The sequence below is a fragment of the Pinus tabuliformis genome, chromosome 5_1 (genome assembly GCF_031772625.1).
Source record: "Pinus tabuliformis cultivar Carrire ecotype Pingquan chromosome 5_1, CPIR1, whole genome shotgun sequence".
NCBI lineage: Eukaryota > Viridiplantae > Streptophyta > Pinopsida > Pinales > Pinaceae > Pinus > Pinus tabuliformis.
In genome coordinates this window covers 619,752,558-619,777,143 of record NC_142305.1, presented here as the reverse complement: position 1 = coordinate 619,777,143, position 24,586 = coordinate 619,752,558, and the positions used below count along the sequence as shown (strand labels likewise).

The 24,586-nt window shown below is 39.5% G+C and overlaps 1 protein-coding gene across 2 annotated transcripts in view; it reads left to right on the top strand.

Annotated features, from left to right (window-relative positions):
- Window positions 1–24,586, top strand: part of ATSUV3 (ATP-dependent RNA helicase) — a 405,120-nt gene that overhangs the window by 83,288 nt on the left and 297,246 nt on the right. For both annotated transcript variants that reach the window (XM_089432621.1, XM_089432620.1), the window contains exons 3-4: window positions 14,999–15,120; window positions 15,453–15,643. In XM_089432621.1, coding sequence (XP_089288747.1) covers window positions 14,999–15,120; window positions 15,453–15,643 — 313 coding nt within the window. The remainder of the gene's footprint in view (window positions 1–14,998; window positions 15,121–15,452; window positions 15,644–24,586) is intronic.

The following is a 24,586-nucleotide window of genomic DNA, read 5'->3' as shown; positions in this document are numbered from 1 at the left end:
GCACAATCTTGATGGATCATGCTATGCTTGTTCAAGCTTGCATAAAAGAATGCACTCATGAACTTGTTTACAACTGAGCATGTGTGAGCAAGTACCCTCGACACTTCCAATCCAAGAAGGGAGCTCAAAAGCATCAACTAACCAAGAAGTGACTATGGAATGACCGATCGCAAGATCTGTAGTAGGCTCCAAAATTCGAGTGTAGGCAAAATTTTGGAGGGTGTTTGTCACGGCGACAACACCTCATTTTGTGCACACAAATCTAGGCCACACTTTTCAGGGGTGGATTCTCTTGTCTTCCTTCTTCGTAACTTTTCTCTTGGTTCTAGTGGACAATTTTGAAAGAGGAGCAAATTAATTGTAAGTGCTGACCTGGTTTTGTCTCCTTGAATCAATAGTCTTATTTTGGTAATTGTCTAACACTTTCTTGAGTCAAGTACCTCCATAAGCCTTTGCAATGCTTAGCTTGATGACCAAAATTTTTACCAAGAAAACAATGACCAAGGAAAATAGTTTGATACTTCACAGTCCTCGAAAAATGCACTTAGTTTCTATCCTCAGTCCCTTGAAAAATGCATTGAGTTTGTACTAATTGTTGTACTGATACCCTGAAATTCATGCCTCTGTTCTCCTTGGGAAATACGTTGTTCCCAACGATCACGTAATTTGTTTCCTTATGGTTTTGGAGGACCCGGAAAAGGAGAGATTTCCTAGCATTCAACGCAAGCTATCTCAATCTCCTTGCCTTCTCCTTTCCTCCTTGCTCTTCTCCAACATTTGCACATGAAGAGTGAATGCTCTCCTTGCCTTTTGCCTTTTTTTTAACATCCTTAATGATGAGAAGCCCTATCCCTAGCTTCAAGGGCTGAGATTAGATTTTAGGTCTCTTTGATCAAGGGTGGAGATCTAAACTCCCATTGGCCGCATTTTTATGTCTCCCCCTTTATTAATGAGCCTCCCTAGTCACTTTAATGTCTTTTTGTACCTTGTACCTTTTTCTCTAAAGTCACTTTAACATTATAAAGTACAACGTGATTTTTATAAAGTGACTAAAAGGTCACATGACTTTAATAACCACATAAAATCACACTAAAATGTGGGTTCATATGCTTTCCTAGGCCAAAGGCAAAAAGCACTAGGAAACACCTCTTTGGCACCTTTTTTCAACAAATACAAATAGGGATTGTTTGTCTACCTAACAGACACATATACTATGGATTTGAAAGTTTTGAAAACTATTTAATGTCGACGCTCAACGGTGGTAGCCAGAGTAAAATTCCTCATTTTCGCCATGAAAAAGCTGCCCCAAATAATCTCAAGCAAACTCATAATCAAGATGAAACACCACAAGGAAATACGAATTCATTTGGGAGTGCTTTGAGGGCAAAGCATTTTTTAGGGGAAGGGTCATTATTGAAAGGTCAAGACTCCTTGTAAAAGAGCACCGAGGTTGTACTAAAGCCGAGTCTCCCTCGTTGTAAAAAACATCTCATTCATATCTTATATATATATATGAGCTATTAGGAGTTTCAGAGTATTGAGCAAATAATTCTTTTACTCATCATGGACTTGTTCTAGTTCAACAACATGAAGATGAAGATGATCATGAGAAATAGGTTCAAATCCATCCAAATGTCCAACTCTGATAACATTACTGGTTACTTCATGAGGATCACCTAGACACTGGATGAGCTTGCAGTCATTGGGGAGAAAGTGGAAGATGTAGAGCTCGTGAATGTGTCACTGAAAGGTCTTCCCAAGTCATGGGAACCATTGATCAAAGGAATCTGCACCTAGGACCACCTTCCCAAATGGGAGAGGCTTTGTGATCCAGGAAGAGACTTAGGAGTATAAGGTCAGCAAGCAGGAAGATGAAGTGGAGAACTTGGCCTTGGTCGATATGACCAAGAATGGCAAAGGAAAGGGTTCCAAAGATAACAATGAGGGGGCAATGTTTAGCTAGGGAAGGAGTTGAGTAAGAACTATGCACCAGCGTCTGAAGAAGAAGGGGAAGGGGAAGTCGCAATAGACAATATTAGCAGAGGTTCAACTTGATGTGTTTGCAACAAAGTTTGGGGACTTCTTATCTGTCTCTTGTATATCTATCAGCACCAACACATAATATTACAAGAGACAAATAAGGGCAATGAGCACTTCGATCTGATGCTAAGTTTGTCGAGATTCTGCCACTTTGAGTTTTGAGCCTTTTTACCATGCCACTGGTACTTTAGAGATCCACCTGGACTAATCCTCCTGATCCTCCTGAATCAATCTCTAAAGTAGGCCTCCGGAGAAGGACATTGTGCTGGGATTAGAGGGACAACTAGTTGTAGGTGGCTCTTGAGGAAATACCTCCCTCGCTAAGAGGGATTGTTGATGTTTGCAGCTCGGGTATGTACTTCTACATAGGCCTAAGTGTCTAGGCATGCATAAGTTGTCGAATACACCCTTGACCTTAGCAATTATTTCAGTGATGAAAGAAATTTCTTATATAAGATAAAAGTGAGTTAATCTAATGAAATATAAAGGTTTTGCATTAGTGAATTAGATGAATCCCAACTTTCGATCATAAGTGAGGTGAGATCTAATCTCAAATGTCAATCACTTTGGAGATCAGGGTTGTGGATTTAGTCATAACTGAAGCTTATAAATGAAAGGCTAGGCTAAGGGAGAAGACACATAATACATCTTGAGCACAAGGCACAATGAGAGTGAGATCTCAATGATTGGGTGGAGAAGGATTTTCATTCAAGTATGTTGGGTTTGAGGAAGGTGTAAGGAGCAGTAAGGGAGATCCAAATCAACTAGGAAATAGATTGAAGGACAAATCTAAGGTGGGACCAGAAGGATCAGATCTAGGGTGTTGTTGTATATGTAATTTCCTCAGAGGGTCATTTTCCTAGTGAGGGAGCCCGAGTGGCTCTGAATTTAATAAAAGAAGAACTGTTTGATTGGGCAGAAAGTTTGTGTGCTTATATGATTGAGATTGGTTGTCTATTTTGATTTTGCTGTTTAAGTTTCATTAAGATCCCAGTTGTAATCTGCTAGGTAGTAAATTGCTAGGTTGTTGAATTCAAGGAAATTTTAACAAGAGTTCTATTTCATGTCATTGTGGTTAAAACATGTGTTAGGTTTGCTTTATTTCTTGTTTAAATGATTAAATTTTTTTAAAAGTAAAGTCACGCAGTCTAATATAGTCCCATTGTAGCTGCTATAGTTGAGGCTCTATTTTGTTAAGCTTACCGTTGGAAAATCCAAGGTGGTTTATACTATATAGATCAAGGAAGGAAGTCAAAGCGATTGCTACGACTATGTTGTGAAAATTCCTAATCCTGAAGGAACCCCTAGTGCAGCGAATCTGAATCTACTTCACCTACTTGATTTTAATATACATTATCAAATTATTCTCTGAATACTGAAGCAAATTACTTTTGCAACCTACACTACTTTAATATTTGATTACATGAAGTAGAAAACTAAGAAAAGAACAAGATACATAAGACAGTTATTTTTGGACAAAATAGTCCTCGGAAAAACCCAATGCGGGAAAACAGGTGCAACAACTCTGAGGGTTTTCTATTATTAAGCATTAATTCTGAATACAATGCTGGATGCCCTCCCGACAATCAAGTGACAGAGAAAATACAATGTTGGAAAAATAGAGTGAGTTTTACCTCACTTCACCTGGCAGATTCTAGCTGATTCGGCAACAAAACTGGCTAACTCCGACTACTTCTGCGCTGGCCCTGTGTGGGCCTTGCGTCAGCCCTACAGGCTCTGCGTCATCTCTGCATTGTCTCTTCTGCCCACTGCATCTGCTTTCCCGGCTGTTCCAACAGTTTCCCGACAGTTCCAACTTTCTGCATGGAGGGCAACTTCTGCTTTTGTGCTGGCCCTTCTGGCTTTGCGTCAGGCCTGCATGGGCCCAAATTGGCCCAATGTCAGTCCTCTTGGTTGCTGCTCTGCCTCCACAAGCTTCTCTACGCCTCTCTGTTAGTACTCCCTAATTATCCCTCCCCCTCTGCTGCTAAATGATCACTCAATTTGAAATCTCAGCTTCCTAGCCCCATAAATCGAATTCTAGATGAATTCGTTCTCTCCCTGTGTGTTTCTAAATGAAGCCCAAGCCTCCTTCTTATACTTTTCTCGTTGAGACTTCAACGACCGAGATTTAGTCTCTAATCAATGGTTAAGATTAAAACATGACTTGATCCGCCTTCTAGATCATTCTCACCCATATTTTGATTAATACCCATTAATATTTTAATTTTCCTAAGTTTAGACTTAGGAACCCCATTAAAAATATTAATTATTTTAATAAAATACAATCCGGGTGGAATCACCAAACAGTTTCTAGGTTCTTTACAACTCATGTGCCTTAGCCTCTCCACCAATTTTCAAGGCTAGAGCACATCTGATGCTACCAAAAACTAACACTCCCTCTTAGGGAGGAATGTGCTCTAGCAAACCATGTCCAGTTGCATGCTGCTCTGTCTCTGAAGCACCTCCTTTTCGCACTGTTGCTACCACCAACATTGTGCTGCTGCTGCTACTACTGTACTGCTGCCCATGACACTGCCACTACCACTGCTGCATCTGTACTACAACTCCCTCTCAAATGCTGCATCTGCTATGCTGCTAGCACTGCCACTATTAACACTGCATTCGTACTGCAACTTAGTTGCTGAGAGAAGCAACTAAGAAACATCCAAAATTAACTGAACTTAATTGTGTTCAACATAATACCATAAATGTTGGAAACTAACTGCTCCTGACCCTCTGAATCTTATGCGTTGTTGCTGACTTTTGCACTGGGCCATTTGCACTGCTGCCAACCTTGCTTTGCGCTGATCAGTCTTTGGTCTTAGGCTGCTACATCTGTCTCTCCAAACAATCCAATGCATCATCTGAAACTAAGTCCATCTTGCTACTGCTAAATTTTAGGCTCTCGTAGCAAGGAATTGATTCAAGAGGTGGACTCCTCAAGGATCCTGCCCACATGTAGTCCTCCCGACTACAACTCAATATTGCCCCATTTCGCTCCTAGGGATGCATGGGCACTCATGGCAAACTCTTATTCATCTATCTTTGTTGAAGCAGCCTTAGGATCATGTTTCTCATCCTTATCCTTTTGCTTCAAAGGACGCTGGGATGCAAAGTGGCCTCTCTCGCCACATCTGAAACATTTTACCTTCGAAATGTCCTTCTTCCGCTTCTACTTCTGCTGTCCTTTTGATGTTAGAGCTGCATTCTCCTCCTCCTCCTTGGTCTTCGTGCCACTCCCATTGCTACCATTGAGGTTGGCCTTTATTAGGTCCCTCTTTAATTCCTCCTGTTGAAGGGCTACCCACATCTCCTCCCATGAAGGTAGTCTTTCCCTACCCAATATACTTTGGACGAAGACTTGCCATTCATCCGAGACTCCATTTAGGGCCATCCTTACCATCACGGTACACTGAGGAGTATACCCCACTGCAACAAGCTGGTCTCTGGTTTCCTAAAGACGTTGAAGATAGGAGTTAACTCCTCCCTTCTACATCAATGTCCGTTGCAACTTTTGTTCTAGGTACATCTTCCATTGTTCGGAAGAGCTTTCATACAGTTAAGACAAAGCTTCCCACATCTCTCGGGCTGTATCTTTGCCTTGCAAGTGTGAGACCACATGATCTCAAACTCCATCGAGTATGAACCTCTTTGCCTTCCCCTGCTCGGCCTTGTACTTCTTCTTTTGATCGTTGTTAGTAGGAACAACCACAACACTCTTGACGCAGGCTTCGAGATCGTACTTTTCCAGAACATCTAAGATTTTGGTCTTCCATATGACATAGTTGGAAGCTCCTTCCAACCTATCCTGATCTATGAGCCCATGCGATGCCATCTCACCCAACTGTCGAACTGACTCCTCTAGTCACTGCTCAACACTGCTCAACTGCCCAGCAAGTGAGAAATTCAAACTTTTTGGCAAAAAGTTCTCTGAGGAGAAAATTCCCCTTCTATGTTTCTTTGCTCTTTTCCAATAGATTTCTGCCCCAACAGAAACTGTGTCCTTCAAGCACTGCGCTGAGGCACTGCGTCACTCCCTCTGCCTTGCAAACTCATGAGCTAGAAATCGTACCTCTCTGTTGGCTCTCTCAGAGAGAGATTTCCTCAGAATCTTTGCTTCTTGGCAAGGACTGTGCAATCCCTTCAAGGGGATTCGAATTGCTGCCAAATGCAGCTATTTCCCTCTCCGCCTTGAAATAACTTGTACCAATTATTGATGTCACTTATCAATCACATAAAAGAACTGGATCGAATCTATCCTTCCTTTTCCTTCCAGGAATTCAGTCCATTTATGGTTCCAACCATCCATAGCTGTGTAACCCTATTCCTAATAGATTGACCCCCAAATAACGGATCCAAACTATAAAAAATCCTAAAGAAGCCACAATTGCCGGTTCCTCACCCTGCCAACCCTTATTTATTCTAGTATGCAAATAGATTGCGAATATGGTCCAAGTAATTAATGCCCAAGTCTCTTTTGGATCCCAGCTCCAATAAGATCCCCATGCTTCATTGGCCCATATTGCTCCAGAAAGAGTACCTATGGTTGAAAGAGAAAAACTGAGACCAATTGCATGATTACTCCAATGATCTAATTGTTTAATCAATTGACATTTACGATAATTCGTTGATGAAAAATCAACAGTGTATTGCAAATCACTTTTTTGCTTTTCATGTGAATACAAATTTTCATTGGGAAAAATGGCTCGGGAAAATAAATTGTCCATCGCACCAACAATAACCTGTCTATTTACTCTGGACATAATCACTAGAAGAGCTATGGATGCTAGGGATCCACATAAAACGGTTGCATAGCTGAACAATATCATACTTACATGCATCATTGACCAATGAGATTGTAGCGCGGGTACAACGTTGGATCGGCTCTTCCTGTTTCAAAATCAATCCTCTGATACCATGTGAAAATTCCTAATCCTCAAGGAACCTCTACTGTAGCAAATCTGAATCTACTTCACCTACTTGATTTTAATATACATTATCAAGTTATTCTCTGAATATTGAAGCAAATTACTTCTGCAGCCTACACTACTTTAATATTTGATTACATGAAACAAAAAACTGAGCAAAGAACAAGATACATAGGACGCAATTATTTTTGGACAAAATAGTCTGCGGAAAAACCCAATGCGGGAAAACCGGTGCAACAACTCTGAGGGTTTTCTATTATTAAGCAGTAATTCTGAATAAAATGCTGGATGCCCTCCTGAAAATCCAGTGATAAAGAAAATACAACGGTGGGAAAACTGAGTGAGTTTTACCTCACTTCACCCGGCAGATTCCGGCTGATCCGACAACAAAAGTGGCTAACATCGGCTACTTTTGCGCTAGCCTTGTGTAAGCCTTGCGTCAACCCTACAGGCTTTGCGTCAAATCTGCGTTGTCTCTTTTGCCCACTGCGTTAGCTTTCCCGATTGTTCCAACAGTTCCGACTTTCTGTGTGGAGGGCAACTTCTGCTTCTGCGCTGGCCCTTCTGGCTCTTCGTCAACTCTACGCTGTCTCTTCTGCCCATTGCGTCAACTTTCCTGGCTGTTCCGGCAGTTTCCCGACAGTTTCAGCCTTTGCGTGGAGGGCAAGTTCTGCTTCTGCGCTGGCCCTTCTGGCTTTGTGTCAGCCCTGCGTGGGCCCAGATTGGCCCAGTGTCAGTCCTCCTGGCTGTTGCACTGCCTCCACAAGCTTCTTTTCGCCTCTCTGTCAATAGTCCCGAATTATCCCCCCCCTCTGCTGTAGAATGATCACTCAATTCGAAACCTCAGCTTCCTAGCCCCAGAAATCGAATTCCAGATCAATTCGTTCTCTCAGTGTGTGTTTCTAAATGAACCCCAAGCCTACTTCTTATACTTTTCTCGTTGAAACTTCAACGACCGAGGTTAAGTCTCTAATCAACGACTAAGATTAAAACATGACTTGATCTGCCTTATAGATCGCTCTCACCCATATTTTGATTAATACCCATTAATATTTTAATTTTCCCAAGTTTAGACTTAGGATCCCCATTAAAAATATTAATTATTTTAATAAAATACAATTCATGTGGAATTTCACCAAACAGTTTCTGGGTTCTTTACAACTCATGTGCCTTAGCCTCTCCACCAATTTTCAAGGATAGAACACAACTGATGCTACCAAAAACTAACATAAGTCTCAAGAGATAGATAAAGTGTGGCCTTTGGTTTGATGCCATGTTAGCATTTCACATATAATGACTTTGATACTCCCCACTTGGATAAGATTTAGGTAGAGGTATCTCTTAATTCTCCCTCAAATATAAAATCAATAATTGTGTCTCTAGGTAAATTAGAACTGGCAAAAGCTTGCCTGGCAGGAAAAGAACTTTTAACATGGCGGGGGGGAATGATGATAACATTGGTAGGTGTGCTAGTACTCTTCGGCCCACAAAAATGTAGGTTTGGTCACATTGTAAGTTTATCCTAAGGGCTATGGATATTAATCTCATTCATAAATCTTTGGAGACTGGTGTATGGTGCAGTGGGTCCAATTAGCATTTTTTTGACCAGATTTCAGGCGCACTTGGTTAGGTTTTGTGGTAATTTATACAATGCTATGTTTATTAGCACATATAATAGTTGATGATTCCCTAATTAGGTTAGATTGTTTAATCATATGCAACATTGTCATTAATGGAGGGCCCTCTAATTTCTCCTTCATTTTTTTTATAAGCTTAATTTTCCATTGTTGGTGTCTGAAGAATGTATTCAAGTTGTTTCATAGGTATGGGGTCTTGTTCCTAGTCCAATGGGGCAACTGGGATTGGATTTTATGGTTGAAAGCTGTTGAAAAAAGTAATGAGCGTAAATATGGGCAAAATATATGTGGAAGAGTAAAAAATATACTATACTCATCCATTTTAACATTACATCAATGCCATACATTTGTGGTGTATATATAGATTATTAGATTTACATTTGGAGACATATTCCATTATTCCTTGTAGGGATGACTTGCTATATTACACCTTGTAACTTTTACTAACATGTCATTATGTACATATCCTAAGTTCTAACCAGTGTGGAAAAAGTTGCGACAAAATCAGCAAAGTCCGATTTTTTGGGCTAGCCGATTCTATTGGCCGACTTTTTGGCGATTTTTTCCTAGTCGAAAAAGTTGGCATTAAATTGGGAGTCGATCGAAAAAGTCGGGCAGCCCACCCAAGGCGCAGATAAGTGAGGGAAAAGGCCAAAAAAACACTCATTTTTCACTCTTCTTTCTGCCATTCGTCCCTGTAGAGAGAGGAGTTGTTTCCATTTCCCAAGAGGAGGAGATTTACTAGTTTTGTGGTGTGGATTTGGAGATTTGTCCATTGCTCAACGTGAGAGATTCAAGGTGCCGATTTGCTGCTGTTAGGTATGTATTTTAATTTCTCTCTCAGTGTTTGTTACACAAATGGCTTCTTAAATCTTTCTATTAGTTTGTTTTTAGCTTATTTTTGCTTAAAAATTTGAATCAAAACATTGTTTAGAATCTAGATTGAATCAAAACTTCAAAATTTTTAGATTGTTTACATGTTTTAACTTTCAAGAATAAAAAATTCAAACCCTTGTTTAGTGATTCTGAGTGTGTTCAAGTGAGTGAGAAGAGGCTTTTACAATTTAAAATCAACAATTACATTTGTGTTTGCTTCTTATCTGATGGGCAATTTCTAATTTTTTTCAATTTTTTTTTGTGCCCTAGGTTCAAATTCAAGTTCAAAGTTTCAAACAAAATGCCAAGGAATTTGGACCCTATCTAGGAATATGGTGAACCTGATCGTATACCCGAATCTGGGGGGTCAATAAAATGTATTTGACTTGCAATTTGTATGGCAAGCATATGTCAGGGGGTTTCAACAGATTAACATTCCATTTGGGGCAAATTCCGGGGCAAAATATAGAACTTTGCCCAAATCCACCTCCAGAAATCATCCGACAAGCCATTAAATCATTGATGGATAAAGAGGAGGGCAAAGACACCAGGGCAGCAGTGAAAAGCCAACTTGTAGAGGCCTCAAGAGTGGGGGGAAGTGAGAGTGTTTCTTCAGCATCACATTCCACACCCCAATGTCCCAACCGCTCAACTTTCTCATTTTTTTTTGTTCCTAGAACCACACCTGGCATCAAATCGACACTTAAAAAAAATGAAAAGGCAAAAGCTGACAGGTTGGTCTGTAGGTGTCTTCTATGGAATGATGTTCCCTTCAACCTATGTTGCAGGAAACGTGGGGCAGAAGGGCGTTTCCGTACGGAAACGGGTACGAAACGCTGAAATGCGTTTGGTACGGCCCTGAAACGTGTTTCAGGCCGTACTGCCACATTTCACGAAACTGAAACGTGGCCAGTACGGCCTGAAACACGTTTCAGGGCCATATGACCCATGTTTCAGCATTTATTTGTGTTTTATTTTATTTTATTTGTTTTCTAATCTATTCTTATGTTAGCCTAGTGACTTCTAGTTGCTTCCAGATGCCTGTCTAAAGTTATAAAAGTGAACTTTTGCCCTAGTGTTGATATGCAGTTCATAGTAATGTTAAATTCTTAAAGTAAAAGTGATATTCTCCTTTATTTTTCATTTTCATCCTTTTACTTAAATTTTTAACATTACCATGAAATGACTCAGGATGTTTGAGAGTGGTTTCGCCCTCATTGGATTTCATATGGAGAAAGTAGAATTTTAGATCTCACTCAAAATCCAGCAGTCTTATCTGTTTTTCAGGATTTCAGGATTGGGGGGATTGCAATGTTTCCATTGGATTTTATCATGTACTAGGGTATGGAACTTGTATTTAATCAAGAGAACCAAGCCCTCTATGCAGGGGAGACTCCTAATAATCAAGAGAATGTAGGGTACTAGGGTATGAAACTTGTATTTAATCAAGAGCATTAAGGTTGTTCGACTATGTAGGAGGAGACTCCCAATCAAGCACGAGACAAGAAATTAGAAATTTCTCGTGGCTGATTTTGGATATTTCTATTTTCATTATGTGATTATTTATGAGTAAATGTGATGCAAATTTAGATACTTATAGTTTATGCATTGACAATTGACAGTTTTATCATAATGTAATAAATTAGAATGTATCATATATGCTTTATGATTGCACATATTTCTTAAATGTCCTAATATATATATATATATATATATATATATATATATATATATATATATATTCGCGTTTCCCCGTTTCCAAAATTTGGGGAGGTCGCGTTTCGTGTCGCTTCCCGTTTCGGAAACTCGTACCTGTTTCCTCGTTTCGTGCAACCTTGCCTTCAACATTGCCAAGGCAAACCCATTCTACCAACCTATGTTTGATGCTGTTGCTGTCCTTGACCCGGGGTACAAAGCCCCTACCTTTGCAGAGTTGAGAGGGCCTCTTCTTCAAGATGAAAAGATTAATTGCACTGCTAGATTGGAGGAGGTTAGGGCATCATGGGAACACACTAGATGCACAATCATGTCAGATGATCAGACTGGCCAGAAGAGTAGGACCCTTCTTAACTTCTTGGTTAGTTGTCCCAAGGGGACAATGTTTATGAAATTTGTTGATGCATCTGCACACATTAAAGATGCACGTTTATTATGTGAGTTGTTGGACATCTTCATTCAGGAAGTAGGTCCACAAAATGTTGTCCAAGTCATAACGGACAACACTGCAAATTATGTTGCTGCTGGCAGGTTGCTTATGGAGAGGTATCCTAACTTGTTTTGGACACCTTGTGCTGCACATTGTATTGACTTGATGTTGGAGGATATAGGTAAGATTCCTCTTTTTGAAATTAAGTATTAGGGGTTTACGCAGTGCATTATATTAGATATCGTTTTTGGGATTCAACTGCGTTAAGTAAGTCATTAACGTATGACCATTTCCATGAGAGGTAGTCGTAACTGACTAGGGTTTTGCAAATGGGGTAGCAAGCTAAGTGGGCTTGATTGTGGGGAAAACTCCACAGTTAAGCGCGCTTGAGCCAGAGGAGATCTGGGATGGGTGACCTCCCGGGAAGTCCTGGTTACCGGGTGCAAGCCCCGGAAGTGACGATTGATGCTATGTGATTCATTTCACTAGTTTCAATCCCACTTCTTCACCCCTGTGAGCATCACCCGATGCAATGAGTGCTAAATGAACAATTCAAAAATCATGAGAAATTAGTCAGTTACGACTACCTCTCATGGAAATGGTCATACGTTAATGACTTACTTAACGCAGTTGAATCCCAAAAACGATATCTAATATAATGCACTGCGTAAACCCCTAATACTTAAATTCAAAAAGAGTGAAGGGATCTCTACTTGAATGGTTCATGAGGCACAATACTTGCTAGGGTTTTGCAAATGGGGTAGCAAGCTAAGTGGGCTTGATTGTGGGGAAAACTCCACAGTTAAGCGCGCTTGAGCTAGAGGAGATCTGGGATGGGTGACCTCCCGGGAAGTCCTGGTTACCGGGTGCAAGCCCCGGAAGTGACGATTGATGCTATGTGATTCATTTCACTAGTTTCAATCCCACTTCTTCGCCCCTGTGAGCATCACCCGATGCAATGAGTGCTAAGTGAACAATTCAAAAATCATGAGAAATTAGTTAGTTACGACTACCTCTCATGGAAATGGTCATACGTTAATGACTTACTTAACGCAGTTGAATCCCAAAAACGATATCTAAGATTCCTCTTGTCAGGGATATTGTTGAATCATCCAGGAGCATAACAAAATTTATATATAATTATGCATATGTGCTTAGCTTGATGAGAAGATTCACCAACAACAAAGAGTTGGTGCGTCTTACCTTTACACGATTTGCCACTATTTTCATATCTCTTCAGTCTCTGTTGAATTCTATGTGGGATGTGAAGAGAATGTTTCTTTCACAAGATTGACGTGCTTTATTTATTAGCCGCAAACCAGAGGGAGAGGGCATATGCAGACTAGTTTCATATGATCTAAGTCACCTGACATGGGGATTCGGGATTCGTAGGATTCGGGATTTGTGGTGTCGGATTCGGACACGTTGACCCCCCGGAACAGGACACGTAGGATTCGTTATATATATATATATATAGATATTTTAAAAATTAGATATTTCTTACACAAATTTTAATTAATGATACAAATTTATTGATTTCAAATATAAATCTTCATCTATAGCTATTAGCATGCATAGTACATACAAAATTCAAATACATGTCAATCTATTATCTATTTCTTATGCTTGGCCCTCTTGCCACCACGAGAAATGTCTAATTTTTTAGTCTTGTTGGAAAATCAGGATCTTTGTCATTAATATCACCCTCTAAGCATTAATATCCAGAGGTATCTTTGTCATTACCTCTGTATCTGTATAGGGATCTTTGTCATTAATATCACCCTTTAAGCATTAACATAAGATAGAACAAGCATAACATGTCAAGTCAAGATTTTGTTTGAATGATGCGTACATTTTTAGGAGGGTCATGATACAGGAGTTCGACAACAAATGTCACTAACATCAAGGTACATAGAGGGATTGGTGCTCTTGATGAAATACGAGTTCCATACACTAATACATGACAAAATTCAATGGAAACATTGCAATCCCCCAATCCTAAAATCCTGAAAAACTGATAAGTCTGTTGGATTTTGAATGAAATCTAAAATTCTACTTTCTCCATATGAAATCCAATGAGGCCGGAACCACTCTCAAACATCTTGAGTCATTTCATGGTAATGTTAAAAATTTAAGTAAAAGGATGAAAATGAAGATTAAGGAGAATGTCACTTTTACCATGAATAACATATCAATACTAGGGCCTAGACTTGATCATTAAGCTGCCAAAACGCTTGCCAAATGAAAATATGTGTGGCTGTAATGACCAAATGCGGCCTTTTCATACCCGTGCAAGTCACTTTTGCTGCCTAACGAGTCCTGGAAAACAGGACAGGCTGCCAAAATCGTGACACGCAGTCGGATTCGACGTGTCAAAATAAGACACGACGTGTCATGGTTTTTGGACACGAATCTCGAGAGAATCATGTCGGACACGATGGATTCGGGATTCGTGGGGCCTATAGGATGAATCTCGTTATCTAGCATATGATCATAGCTTTTGGGCAAGAGTAGAGGAGGTGTGCCATTTCAGAATCTTTGGTAAGGGTTCTTCGGTTGGTTGATGGAGACAAGCCCGCAATGGGCTACTTGTATGAGGCCATGGATAGGGCCAAAGAAGCCATTCGTGCTTATTATGAAGATAAGGGAGACGGGGGGTTAGAGAAACAACAGTTCATATGGAGAGTGATTGATGAGCGATGGAGAGTGATTGATGATTTTGACTCAATATCAACTCTCAAGAGTCAAAGTATCACCAAAAGATATAATAAATGTATATCATGAGTCATCTACATGTCATAAAGTAATCAGTGACTGAAATCCTCTGCCCCTTTTACGTGAATAGGGAATGGCCTTGCCTTTTCTTCTAGAGGAAGAAGGCCCTGCCCCTGGGGCTACAAATGGACTATGTCGTCCTCTAGAAGCCAGAAACATGACTTAGTAAGTCATCTTTACTACCCTGTTCCTTTAAAACAAATGAAAAACTGTTTTTACATTACAGAAACAGCATATCGATACTTGGAATTTGCTGACAGAAGTTTGGAAAATTTTCATAGGCATTTTCATCCCACAAACAATTAATGTATGAAATCAAAGAGCAGCTCAGTTGTTTTGTTTTACATAAATAGATGGTCATGAGTTAAAATCTATATGTTGTCCAGATGCAGTTGTTCAAATTTGTGTCTCTGTTATGACTGGCATCTTCTGTATCCCACCATTTTGTTACAAGATTAACTGTGGCTATTGCCTGTGATGCCTTAATCTACGTACTTGGAGTTTGATTTTTGGTCTGAATAATTCACTTCTAAGTTCTTGTTGATTTGAATAGTTATATATTTAGCTCTAACTTTTATCCGGTACTCTTGCAGAAGCCCACACACTTGGTATCCACTGGCTCGGAAAATGAAGCGTATTGTAGTATTGCATGTAGGTCCCACAAATAGTGGCAAAACATATCAGGCATTAAAGAAGTTAGTATTAAGTTCCTCAGGTATTACAAAGATTTATTTATGTTTGTTGAATTTCAGTATGGTCCATTTCCATTGTTCAAGTTATAGATATGAACAGCAAAAGAGATGCGAATTTTGTAATGTTGGATAAGATAAATGTTTTAATGTCCAACTGATGACTACAACAGTAGTTCAGTAGGACTGTGTTAGGTACCATGATGTTGGTACAAAGTGGGAGTGCTAAAGTGGCTCCTATTATCTATATAAGACAAATATCAGGAAGTAAAAGAATATACTAAACTAAAACCCTAGACGGCCAGCTCCAAAGAATGTTTGTGATTTATTGACTGAAAATGCTTGTGATTACTGGTAGGTGTATACTGTGGTCCATTAAGACTTCTAGCATGGGAAGTGGCTGAGAGGTTAAACAAGGCAAATGTCCCATGTAGTTTAATAACTGGGCAGGAGAGGGAGGAGATCGCTGGTGCAGCGCACAGTGCAATGACTGTTGAAATGGCTGATGTGACACGGCAGTACAAGTGTGCGGTTATAGATGAAATTCAGGTATGCTTTGTGCATATTATGTACATTAGGTAGCTTACAGTTGAGGAACTCTGATTCAATAATCAACAATATTTGAGTTTTTCTTTTTGAAATGCTGTATAAATTAACTTTGTTTCCCAAGGAAAATCTTGCGGGGAAACCACCAGGACTTCCCCACATTTCATGGATGGTACTGAGTGTAACCCTGTTGGTGATGATTATGGAGCCTGACCCAGTAGGGACATTGAGTGAGGCACACAACAGAGGCAGCTGGCCTGGGGATTGGCCCTTTGATCTCCTGTGCGAAGCTCAAGTTAACTTTTATAAGATGGTTTCTGAATAGATATCTTGAGAAATTTTAGAAACACTAAAGTCATGCTAAACCTTTTTTCTTTTCCGAGGAAAAACAACTTCATAATTCATTAATCAAATAAAAAAATTGAAATTACATTCTATACATGCCTGGAAGAATTGCTAGAGATCTGTCTGTGATATGTAGCAGATAAACTCCTTCAGGCATGCATACATTATAATGACAATTTACAAAAAACCATTCTGAATTTTGTGAACATTTTCCTGAAACTTTTGCTATCACCATTCTACTACCAGCTGCAGTCGTACAACGAAACTACACCAACCTTCTATGGTTTGACCTTATAACATTCTTTAAGAGTTATATAGTCCCAAGACTAATCAGCTGATACCAAAAGGAATCATGGAATATTCTTTCAAAATATACAAGGACTAAAATACAGGGTTGACCATCCAAATCTTTAGAAATTTTCCAGTACCCCCGCATTTTGAGAGAAACCCCTATTTTAGTCCTTGAATATTTTGATGAGGCATTAATCTCGTTAAATATGGGAGGGAAAACAATGTTTTCAGAAGAAAAAGATCCCTCCATCCATCTAATGACAACAAGTGAGTCTCCAAACACCTGAACCCTCTGACCTCCTTTTTCAACTGCCAACTTAAGAGCCAGCTCGAGGGCCATTAGTTGAGCAAAATTATTGCTCCCCCTTCGTAGCCCTGCCTTGAATTTTAGCATATGATGTTCTGATATGAAAACTAATTCTCCAGCACCACATAATTATGGGTTCCCTTGAGAAGCTCTATCAAAATAAATCCAGGCTTCAAACTTACCTATTTCTTGTTCCACAATTACTCTTGGATGTTTTGAAGCTTTTAATTGAGGAAAACCATTGGGAATGCTGAAATTCTGCATGCATGCTTAAGCGAAAGGACAAGTCTGTCTTAAAAAAGGCTTGAATTCCTGGCAAGTAAAATTTCCCATGCTGTACAAATTGATGTTCCTTATGGATGTGTCCCCCAGTGTGGGGGGTGTGCCCTCCACATTTTCCACATTCTAGGGATGGGGCGACGGACCCCTTGAACCCTCTGAGCTCCTTTTTCAACTGCCAACTTAAGAGCCAGCTCGAGGGCCATTAGTTGAGCAAAATTATTGCTCCCCCTTCGTAGCCCTGCCTAGAATTTTAGCATATGATGTTCTGATATGAAAACTAATTCTCCAGCACCACATAATTATGGGTTCCCTTGAGAAGCTCTATCAAAATAAATCCAGGCTTCAAACTTACCTATTTCTTCTTCCACAATTACTCTTGGATGTTTTGAAGCTTTTAATTGAGGAAAACCATTGAGAATGCTGAAATTCTGCATGCATGCTTAAGCGAAAGGACAAGTCTGTCTTCAAAAAGGCTTGAATTCCTGGCAAGTCAAATTTCCCATGCTGTACAAATTGATGTTCCTTATGGACGTGTCCCCCAGTGTGGGGGGTGTGCCCCCCACATTTTCCACACTCTAGGGATGGGGCGACGGACCCCTGGGGAAACGTTTCCCCATGTTTCCCTTTGGGGGAAACTCAAGGAAATGCATGGGGAAATATTTCCTCAGTGTGGGGGATATGCTTCCCCAAAAATGGGACATATGAGCGCCTCCCCTCCCCCAAAAGGGTGATGCCTGGGCACTACCCCCCAGATATTTTGTCCAACAACCCATGAAGATAGAAGAAAAATAAGGGATAGAGCTTTTGACGAGGCTAGGACCTTAGTAATTAATGATAATATTAAATTCTTAAGAAAAGGTAAGATAAATGAGAATGGATAGAAAAGGTAAGAGAAACTTGAAAGGAGGATGGATAAAATAGGTAAGATATAGGAGGATGCCACTCTTACTAAATTTTTTAACATTACCATTAATTGTTTCAAGATGTTTGAGGGTGGTTCCAACCTCATCAGATTTCATATGGAGAAAGTAGAATTTCATATACCATTCAGTTCAGTGGACTTAACAGTTTTCAGGATGTCAGGATTGGCAGGATTATAGAATTTCCATGGATTGCACAATGATGAATTTGCATGGGATGAATTGTTATTGTTGGGAATTGATCATTATTATTTTTATATTTTATAATTTTAGCAATGGGGACCTCTATGGTAGGGGCCTCAATGTCCCCCTGAATTTTTCTAAAATTTGGTGGTGCTCCCACATGCCCCCCTTGTGCGTCTCCCTACTCCCATACTTCCCTGCCCCAGAAAATTGGTGGAACATAGGTACAAATAGTCAAGGCCTTAGACTTTTTTTAATGATGGGATCCCTCACCAACTTCTGAAGCACTTATACCTATGTAGGTTTCTTTTTTTTATATTATTTTCAACATTTCTAGGAGTTCTGCTTGTAATCCCACATTCTATTCTTATTGGTTTACTCTTCAATTCAATTGAACTACATTTTTGGTCATTCATCAGATATTAAGATAATTGTCTTATCCTATCTTCTACTGTGTTACCCTTCTAGCCTTATTTATATCCTACCAGTTTGTCTAATTCTGTCTAGAGTCTAGACCTCTGAAGTATAAGAACAAAATATAAACATGGGAAATATTGATTCATCAGTGATCTTGCAAAGAAGACACCTGCTCGTTCCTTCCACATGCTTTTTCTGCAAATTTTCCTATGTAAGTGCTTTATTTTTTAAAGCTAGCCATATGAAAACAAGAGCCTTTAATGGACATTTTAGTTTCCATACCTTCTTCCACCACTATGATGGTTTTACTGCTTCTATTTCTTCACATGAAGTTTTGTAACCCACTTTTGGAGTATAGAAACCTCCCAACTGACTTTTAGACCATAATAACTCTTCCTCCTCCCTAATCCTAGCATGATTGCTTCTGAGTTTTTCTATGTGTCTTTCTCATAAAGCTGATTCTTCCCTTTGAGCTCAATAAGATCTGCTATCCTTCATTCCTGCCTCAAAATGGAAATCAAAATAGGTTCTACTACCTGACTCAAGAAGAACAGTCCTTTTCTTTGGGAGTATTTACAAGAGGAATTAGAAACTTCAAATTTTCCCAACAGCCTACGCAAGGATCCTCACCAAGTGGAAATCTTCTTGCATTTCCAACCTTCCATACAAACTAATTGCCTCTAATCGGGAAAGCCTTTATAGTAGCCTTCCAAATTATTGAAGCATTGTTAAGAGACTTTGTTGAACATCTTATCCAATCCTACACAGAAGCAGGGTAAATATATTTCTGGACGACAACTTTACACCATAAACCTTCTCCCTTAATCAGTCTCCACACATTTTTTTGCAGACAATGCTGTAGTAAAATGAAATATATTTTTGAGGCCCCAACCTCTTAATTTCTTTGGAATTGCAATTCTTTTCCATTTCATCAAAGGGATGCCAATTCTTTCTGTGCTCTCTGGCCAAATGAATCTGTAGCTTAGCCTTCTTATTTTGTCCGAAACCCCTTGAGGAAAAAATGCTAGGGACATTCAGCATACTAGTATAGGTTCAACAACCGGGCGAACAAAATTCGTTCTTCAGGTTAAATACTCCAGAAGACTTGGAATATGTAGATCTCTATTGAGGATACAAGAATATATATTAAAAGTATGAATGAGAATGATACAAATGAGAGCAAGAGGTCTGCTTATATACTATGCAGGTGGCTCTTCATGGAGAGCCATGTCTCATTAGAAATGACTCCAATTACTAATTAACTAATCATCATTAATTATTATCATTTACATGATTTCCTATATATTTATTCATAACATTGCCTTCCTCCTCAAAAAGCTTTGTCCTCAAAGCTTATTGATGAAAGGCTTGATCTCTTTTTTCTGTTTCGGATGTCTTCTTGTCTCGGAATTGTCATCTTTGTCGAAGCAAGACGATATGATCCTCTAAGTGACAAACAAAATTGTCGCACTGAGAAGGGATTAGACCATCCTAGATTAATTTTCTGTGGAATATTTTGATCATTGGAATTTTGTAATGACTTGTCATCATAGGATTGGATTGAGGTTACATCACTATTCTCTGGAACATCAGTTTGTTGTTTCTGTTTTGAATGGTCCCGATACGTAACTTGATTGAGTTGTCTACTCTCATGACTTGGATATCGATATGGAACTTTTTTCGTTTGACTTTCCCTTATTAAGTGTGTGGAATTTTTTTGATTTACTTCAGGTGACAATGTTGTTGAGTTGGTTACAGAACCTTCACTTGGGGTGTTTATCATCTGAATTGCAACATCTAAGTGTGTCTTTTCTTCAACTAGTTTGCATTCTTCTTGAGTTATGATATTCACTAGATCGGTATTCGTTCCTTTATCTTCAACTTGGACTGTTACGACTGAATATTTCGAAACTTCTTCTTGAGTAAATTGTTCTAACTTCTAGCTTGTCTTTTAATGTTTTCTGATCATCCTTAAGTTTCTTAATTTGAGTGAGTAGATTTCGATTATGGTTTCTCAGACGTAATACTCTTTGATTTCTGATTTATCAACCTTATTTTCAGTGTTTTGACTTTTAAGCTTTTCATCTTTTAGATCTCTGATTTGTTCTAATAATTTCTTATTAAGGTTCTTTAAACGTAAATTTTGCTCTTCTTGTTCTGATAAGTGCTTCTTGAGTTCCTTCTTTGTGACCTTAGTCTTCTTGACTTGTGCAATTAATTTTTCAACGGGGTCCTTGAGGCGAGAAATTTCTTCGTCCTTTTGCATTACTTGTTTGTAATGTATATCTTCAAGATCTTCATATTCCTGTTGTAACGCTTTCTTGTTTTGCCGAAGTTTGGTTAGTTTGTTTTTCTCTTGATCTTCCAATTGCACTTTCTTGGTACACTGGATTACATCGTTTTGTCACAGAAATGTCAACATCATGGGTTTAGCTTTCACGCCGTAGTGCTGGTCAGGGCAAGGCTAAAAAGGTGATGAGACAGGTGGGATGGGGAAATGGTCAGACAAAGGTGGGTAAGGGAGGTGTATGACTTGAAACCTGACTTGAACGACAATGAACTTGATGAAGGGTTAATGACCAAAGGCCGGGATTTGTCAACGTGGCTTTGATACCAAATAAAGTGAACAAAGTTTGTTCTTCAGGTTAAATACTCCAGAAGCCTTGGAATATGTAGATCTCCATTGAGGATACAAGAATATATATTAAAAGTATGAATGAGAATGATACAAATGAGAGTGAGAGGTCTGCTTATATACTATGCAGGTGCCTCTTCATGGAGAGTCATGTCTCGACTCTCATTAGACATGAATCTAATTACTAATTAACTAATCATTATTAATTATTATCATTTACATTATTTCCTATCAGGGAAAATTTTAGGGGCTAATATTCTCAAGTGGGCTAATGCTCCATGTTTTTTCAAAGAAAAATACTTGCCAATTTCCATTTTTTCTAAAAACGAATTCGTCCAAATTTTATAGTATCAAAATTATTTTACCTTAAAAATCGCCTATATTATATATTTTTCTAATATAAAATAATTATAAATTTAAACATTTTTACAAAATTATCTTCAAACATTTTCAATTTTGGATATTAGGGACTAGTAAGATTCGCGAAGGTTGCTAAACTTTAAGATAAACTTCCATCCTTAAAATTTTGCTTGTTTCCTATATATTTATTCATAACATTTAACCAAAATCATTTTTCCTCTTATTACCAACTATTGCACCAAATAGGTAGTTTTTTATTTTTATATCTTGGCTACCAACCATCCCCAATCTTGTTTCCCATGAACATTTGGTTTAATATAAAACCTCAGATACTTTAACCTGTCTTCAAATCTGTTTGCTGGAATGAAAAGAGGCCTATTATGTACTTGATATCTCCTAAGGAACCCTTGCAAAAGAAATTGTTGATTCCATCAAATTAATCACTAATTCACCATCCCTGTTGCAGAACAATATAAATCCAGAATCTCCATTAGTTGCAGGGCAGCAAATGGGAAATATACACAACATTTCTTACTTTAATCCCCTTCACTGCCCCTGTTTGTTTACCTTCTATCAATGCCCTAATGGGACTTGTTACCCACCAAAATGGGTAACCACCTAGGAGAAAACTTTTCTCATATTTTGGACAGCAAGCCAGCCAATAGCCCTATGCATTAGCTTGATGATGATGATGTGCGAGCTTCTCCATGTGAAAATTCCTAGTCCAAGGAACCCCTACTGTAGTAAATTTGAATCTACTTCACCTATTTGATTTTTAAATTACATTCATCAAGTTATTCTTCTGAATACCTAAGCAAATTACTTCTGCAGCCTACACTAATTAAATATTTGATCTCATGAAACAGAAAACAAAGAAAATAACAAGATGCATAGGACACACTAATTTTTGGAGACAATAGTCCCTAGAAAAACCCAATGCGGGAAAAACGGTGCAACAACTTTGAGGGTTTATTACTATGCAAGAGAAATATCTGAATACAAATATAGGATGCTCATCTAGCAATCCTTTACAAAGAAAATACTAACAGAAAATCTGAGTGAGTTTTACCTTACTTCACTCGGCAGAATTGCGGCTGATCCGGCACAAGATTGGCTAACCTCGACTATTTTTGCGTCACCTCTTCTGCCCTCTGCGTCAGCTTTCCCGGTTGTTCCGACAGTTCCCGACAGTTCCAACTGTTTCCGGTATTTCCGACTTCTGCCCTCTGCGTCAACTTTCCCTGTTGTTTCGGTAGTTCCCGACAGTTTCGGCTTTTGCCGTCTGTGTTAGCTTTCCCAGCTATTCCGGCAGTTCCCAGCAGTTCCGACAGTTCCCAGCAGTTCCGGCTGTTCCCAGCAGTTCTAACTGTTCCCGGCAGTTTCGACTTCTGCCCTCTGCGTTAGCTTTCCCCGCTGTTCTGGCAGTTCCTGGCTACTGTGTTGCCTCTCTTCACCTCTTTGTTAGTATTCTCTGGAAAGTCCTCCTGGATTATCACCGCCCCTCTGCTGCAGAATAATCACTTAATTTGAAATCCTTAGCAAACCCTGCCCTAGGAATCAAATTCTTGATCAATTCGTTCTCTCCGTGTGTGTTTCCAAATGAACCGCAAGCCTCCATTTTATACTTTTCTTTTTGAGTTTTCCAACGACCGAGATTAAGTCTCTAATCAATGGCTAAGATTAAAACATGACTTGATCCACCTCTAGATCATTCTCACGCATATTTTGATTAATACCCATTAATATTTTAATTTTCCTAAGTTTAAACTTAGGAACCCCATTAAAAATATTAATTATTTTAATAAAATACAATATGGGTGGAATTTCACGAAACGGTTTATGGGTTCTTTAGAACTCATGTGCCTTAGCCTCTCCACCAATTTTCAAGGTTAGAGCACTTCCGATACTACCAAAAACTAACACTCCCTCTTATCGAGGAAAGTGCTCTAGCAACAATGCTCAACTGCATGCTGCTCTGCTTTTGAAGCACCTCCTTTCTGTACAGATGCTGCCACCAACATTGTGCTACTGCTATCACTGTACTGCTTCCCATGACACTGCCACTGCTGCATCTGTACTACAACTCCCTCTCAAATGCTGCATCTGCTATGTTGCTAGCACTGCCACTGCTAACACTGCATCTGTACTGCAACTCGGTTGCTGAGAGAAGCAACTGAAAAACATCCAAAATTAGTTGAACTTAACTGTTTTCAACATAATACAATGAATGTTGGAATCTGACTGCTGCTAATTTTGTCCCTCTGAATCTTCTGCACTGCTGTTGACTCTTGCACTGTGCCAACTGCACTACTGCCAACCTTGTTTTGCACTGATCAATCTCTGGTCCCAAGCTACTGCATTTGTCCTCCAAACAATCCACTGCATCATCTGACACTAAGTCCATCTCACTACTGTTGAATCTTGGGTTCCCGTAGCAAGGAATTGATCCAAGGGGTGGACTCCTCAAGGATCCTGCCCACATGTAGTCCTCCCCGACTACATCTCAATATCGCCCCATCTCCCTCTTGGAGATGTGTGGGCACTAATGTCATACTCTTCCTCGTCATTCTTCGCCGCTGCAACCTTAGGATCATGCTTCTCGTCCTTATTCGTTTGCTTCAAAGGACACTGAGATGTAAAGTGACCCATCTCGCCACATCTGAAACATTTCACATTCGAAATGTCCTTCTTCCGCTTCGGATTTTGCTGTCCCTTCGATGCTAGAGTTGCGTTCTCCTCCTCCTCCTTCGTCTTTGTGCCACTCCCACTGCTGCCATTGAGGTTGACCTTCATTAGGTCCCTCCTTAACTCCTCTTGTTGAAGAGCCACCCACATCTCCTCCCATGAAGGTAGTTTTTCTTTGCCCAATATGCTTTGGACGAAAACTTGCCATTCATCCGAGACTCCATTCAGGGCTATCCTCACCATCGCGGTTGACTGAGGAGTGGACCCCACTGCAATAAGCTGATCTCTAGTGTCTTGAAGATGTTGAAAATAGAGGTTCACCCCTTCTCCTTTTTGCATCACAGTCCGTTGCAACTTCTGCTCTAAACACTTCTTCCACTGTTTGGAAGAGCCTTCATACAAAGACAACAAGGCTTCCCACATCTCTCAGGCTGTATCCTTGCCCCGCAAGTGTGAGACCACATGATCTCGAACTCCATCGAGAATTACTTCTGAAGCCTACACTAATTAAATATTTGATC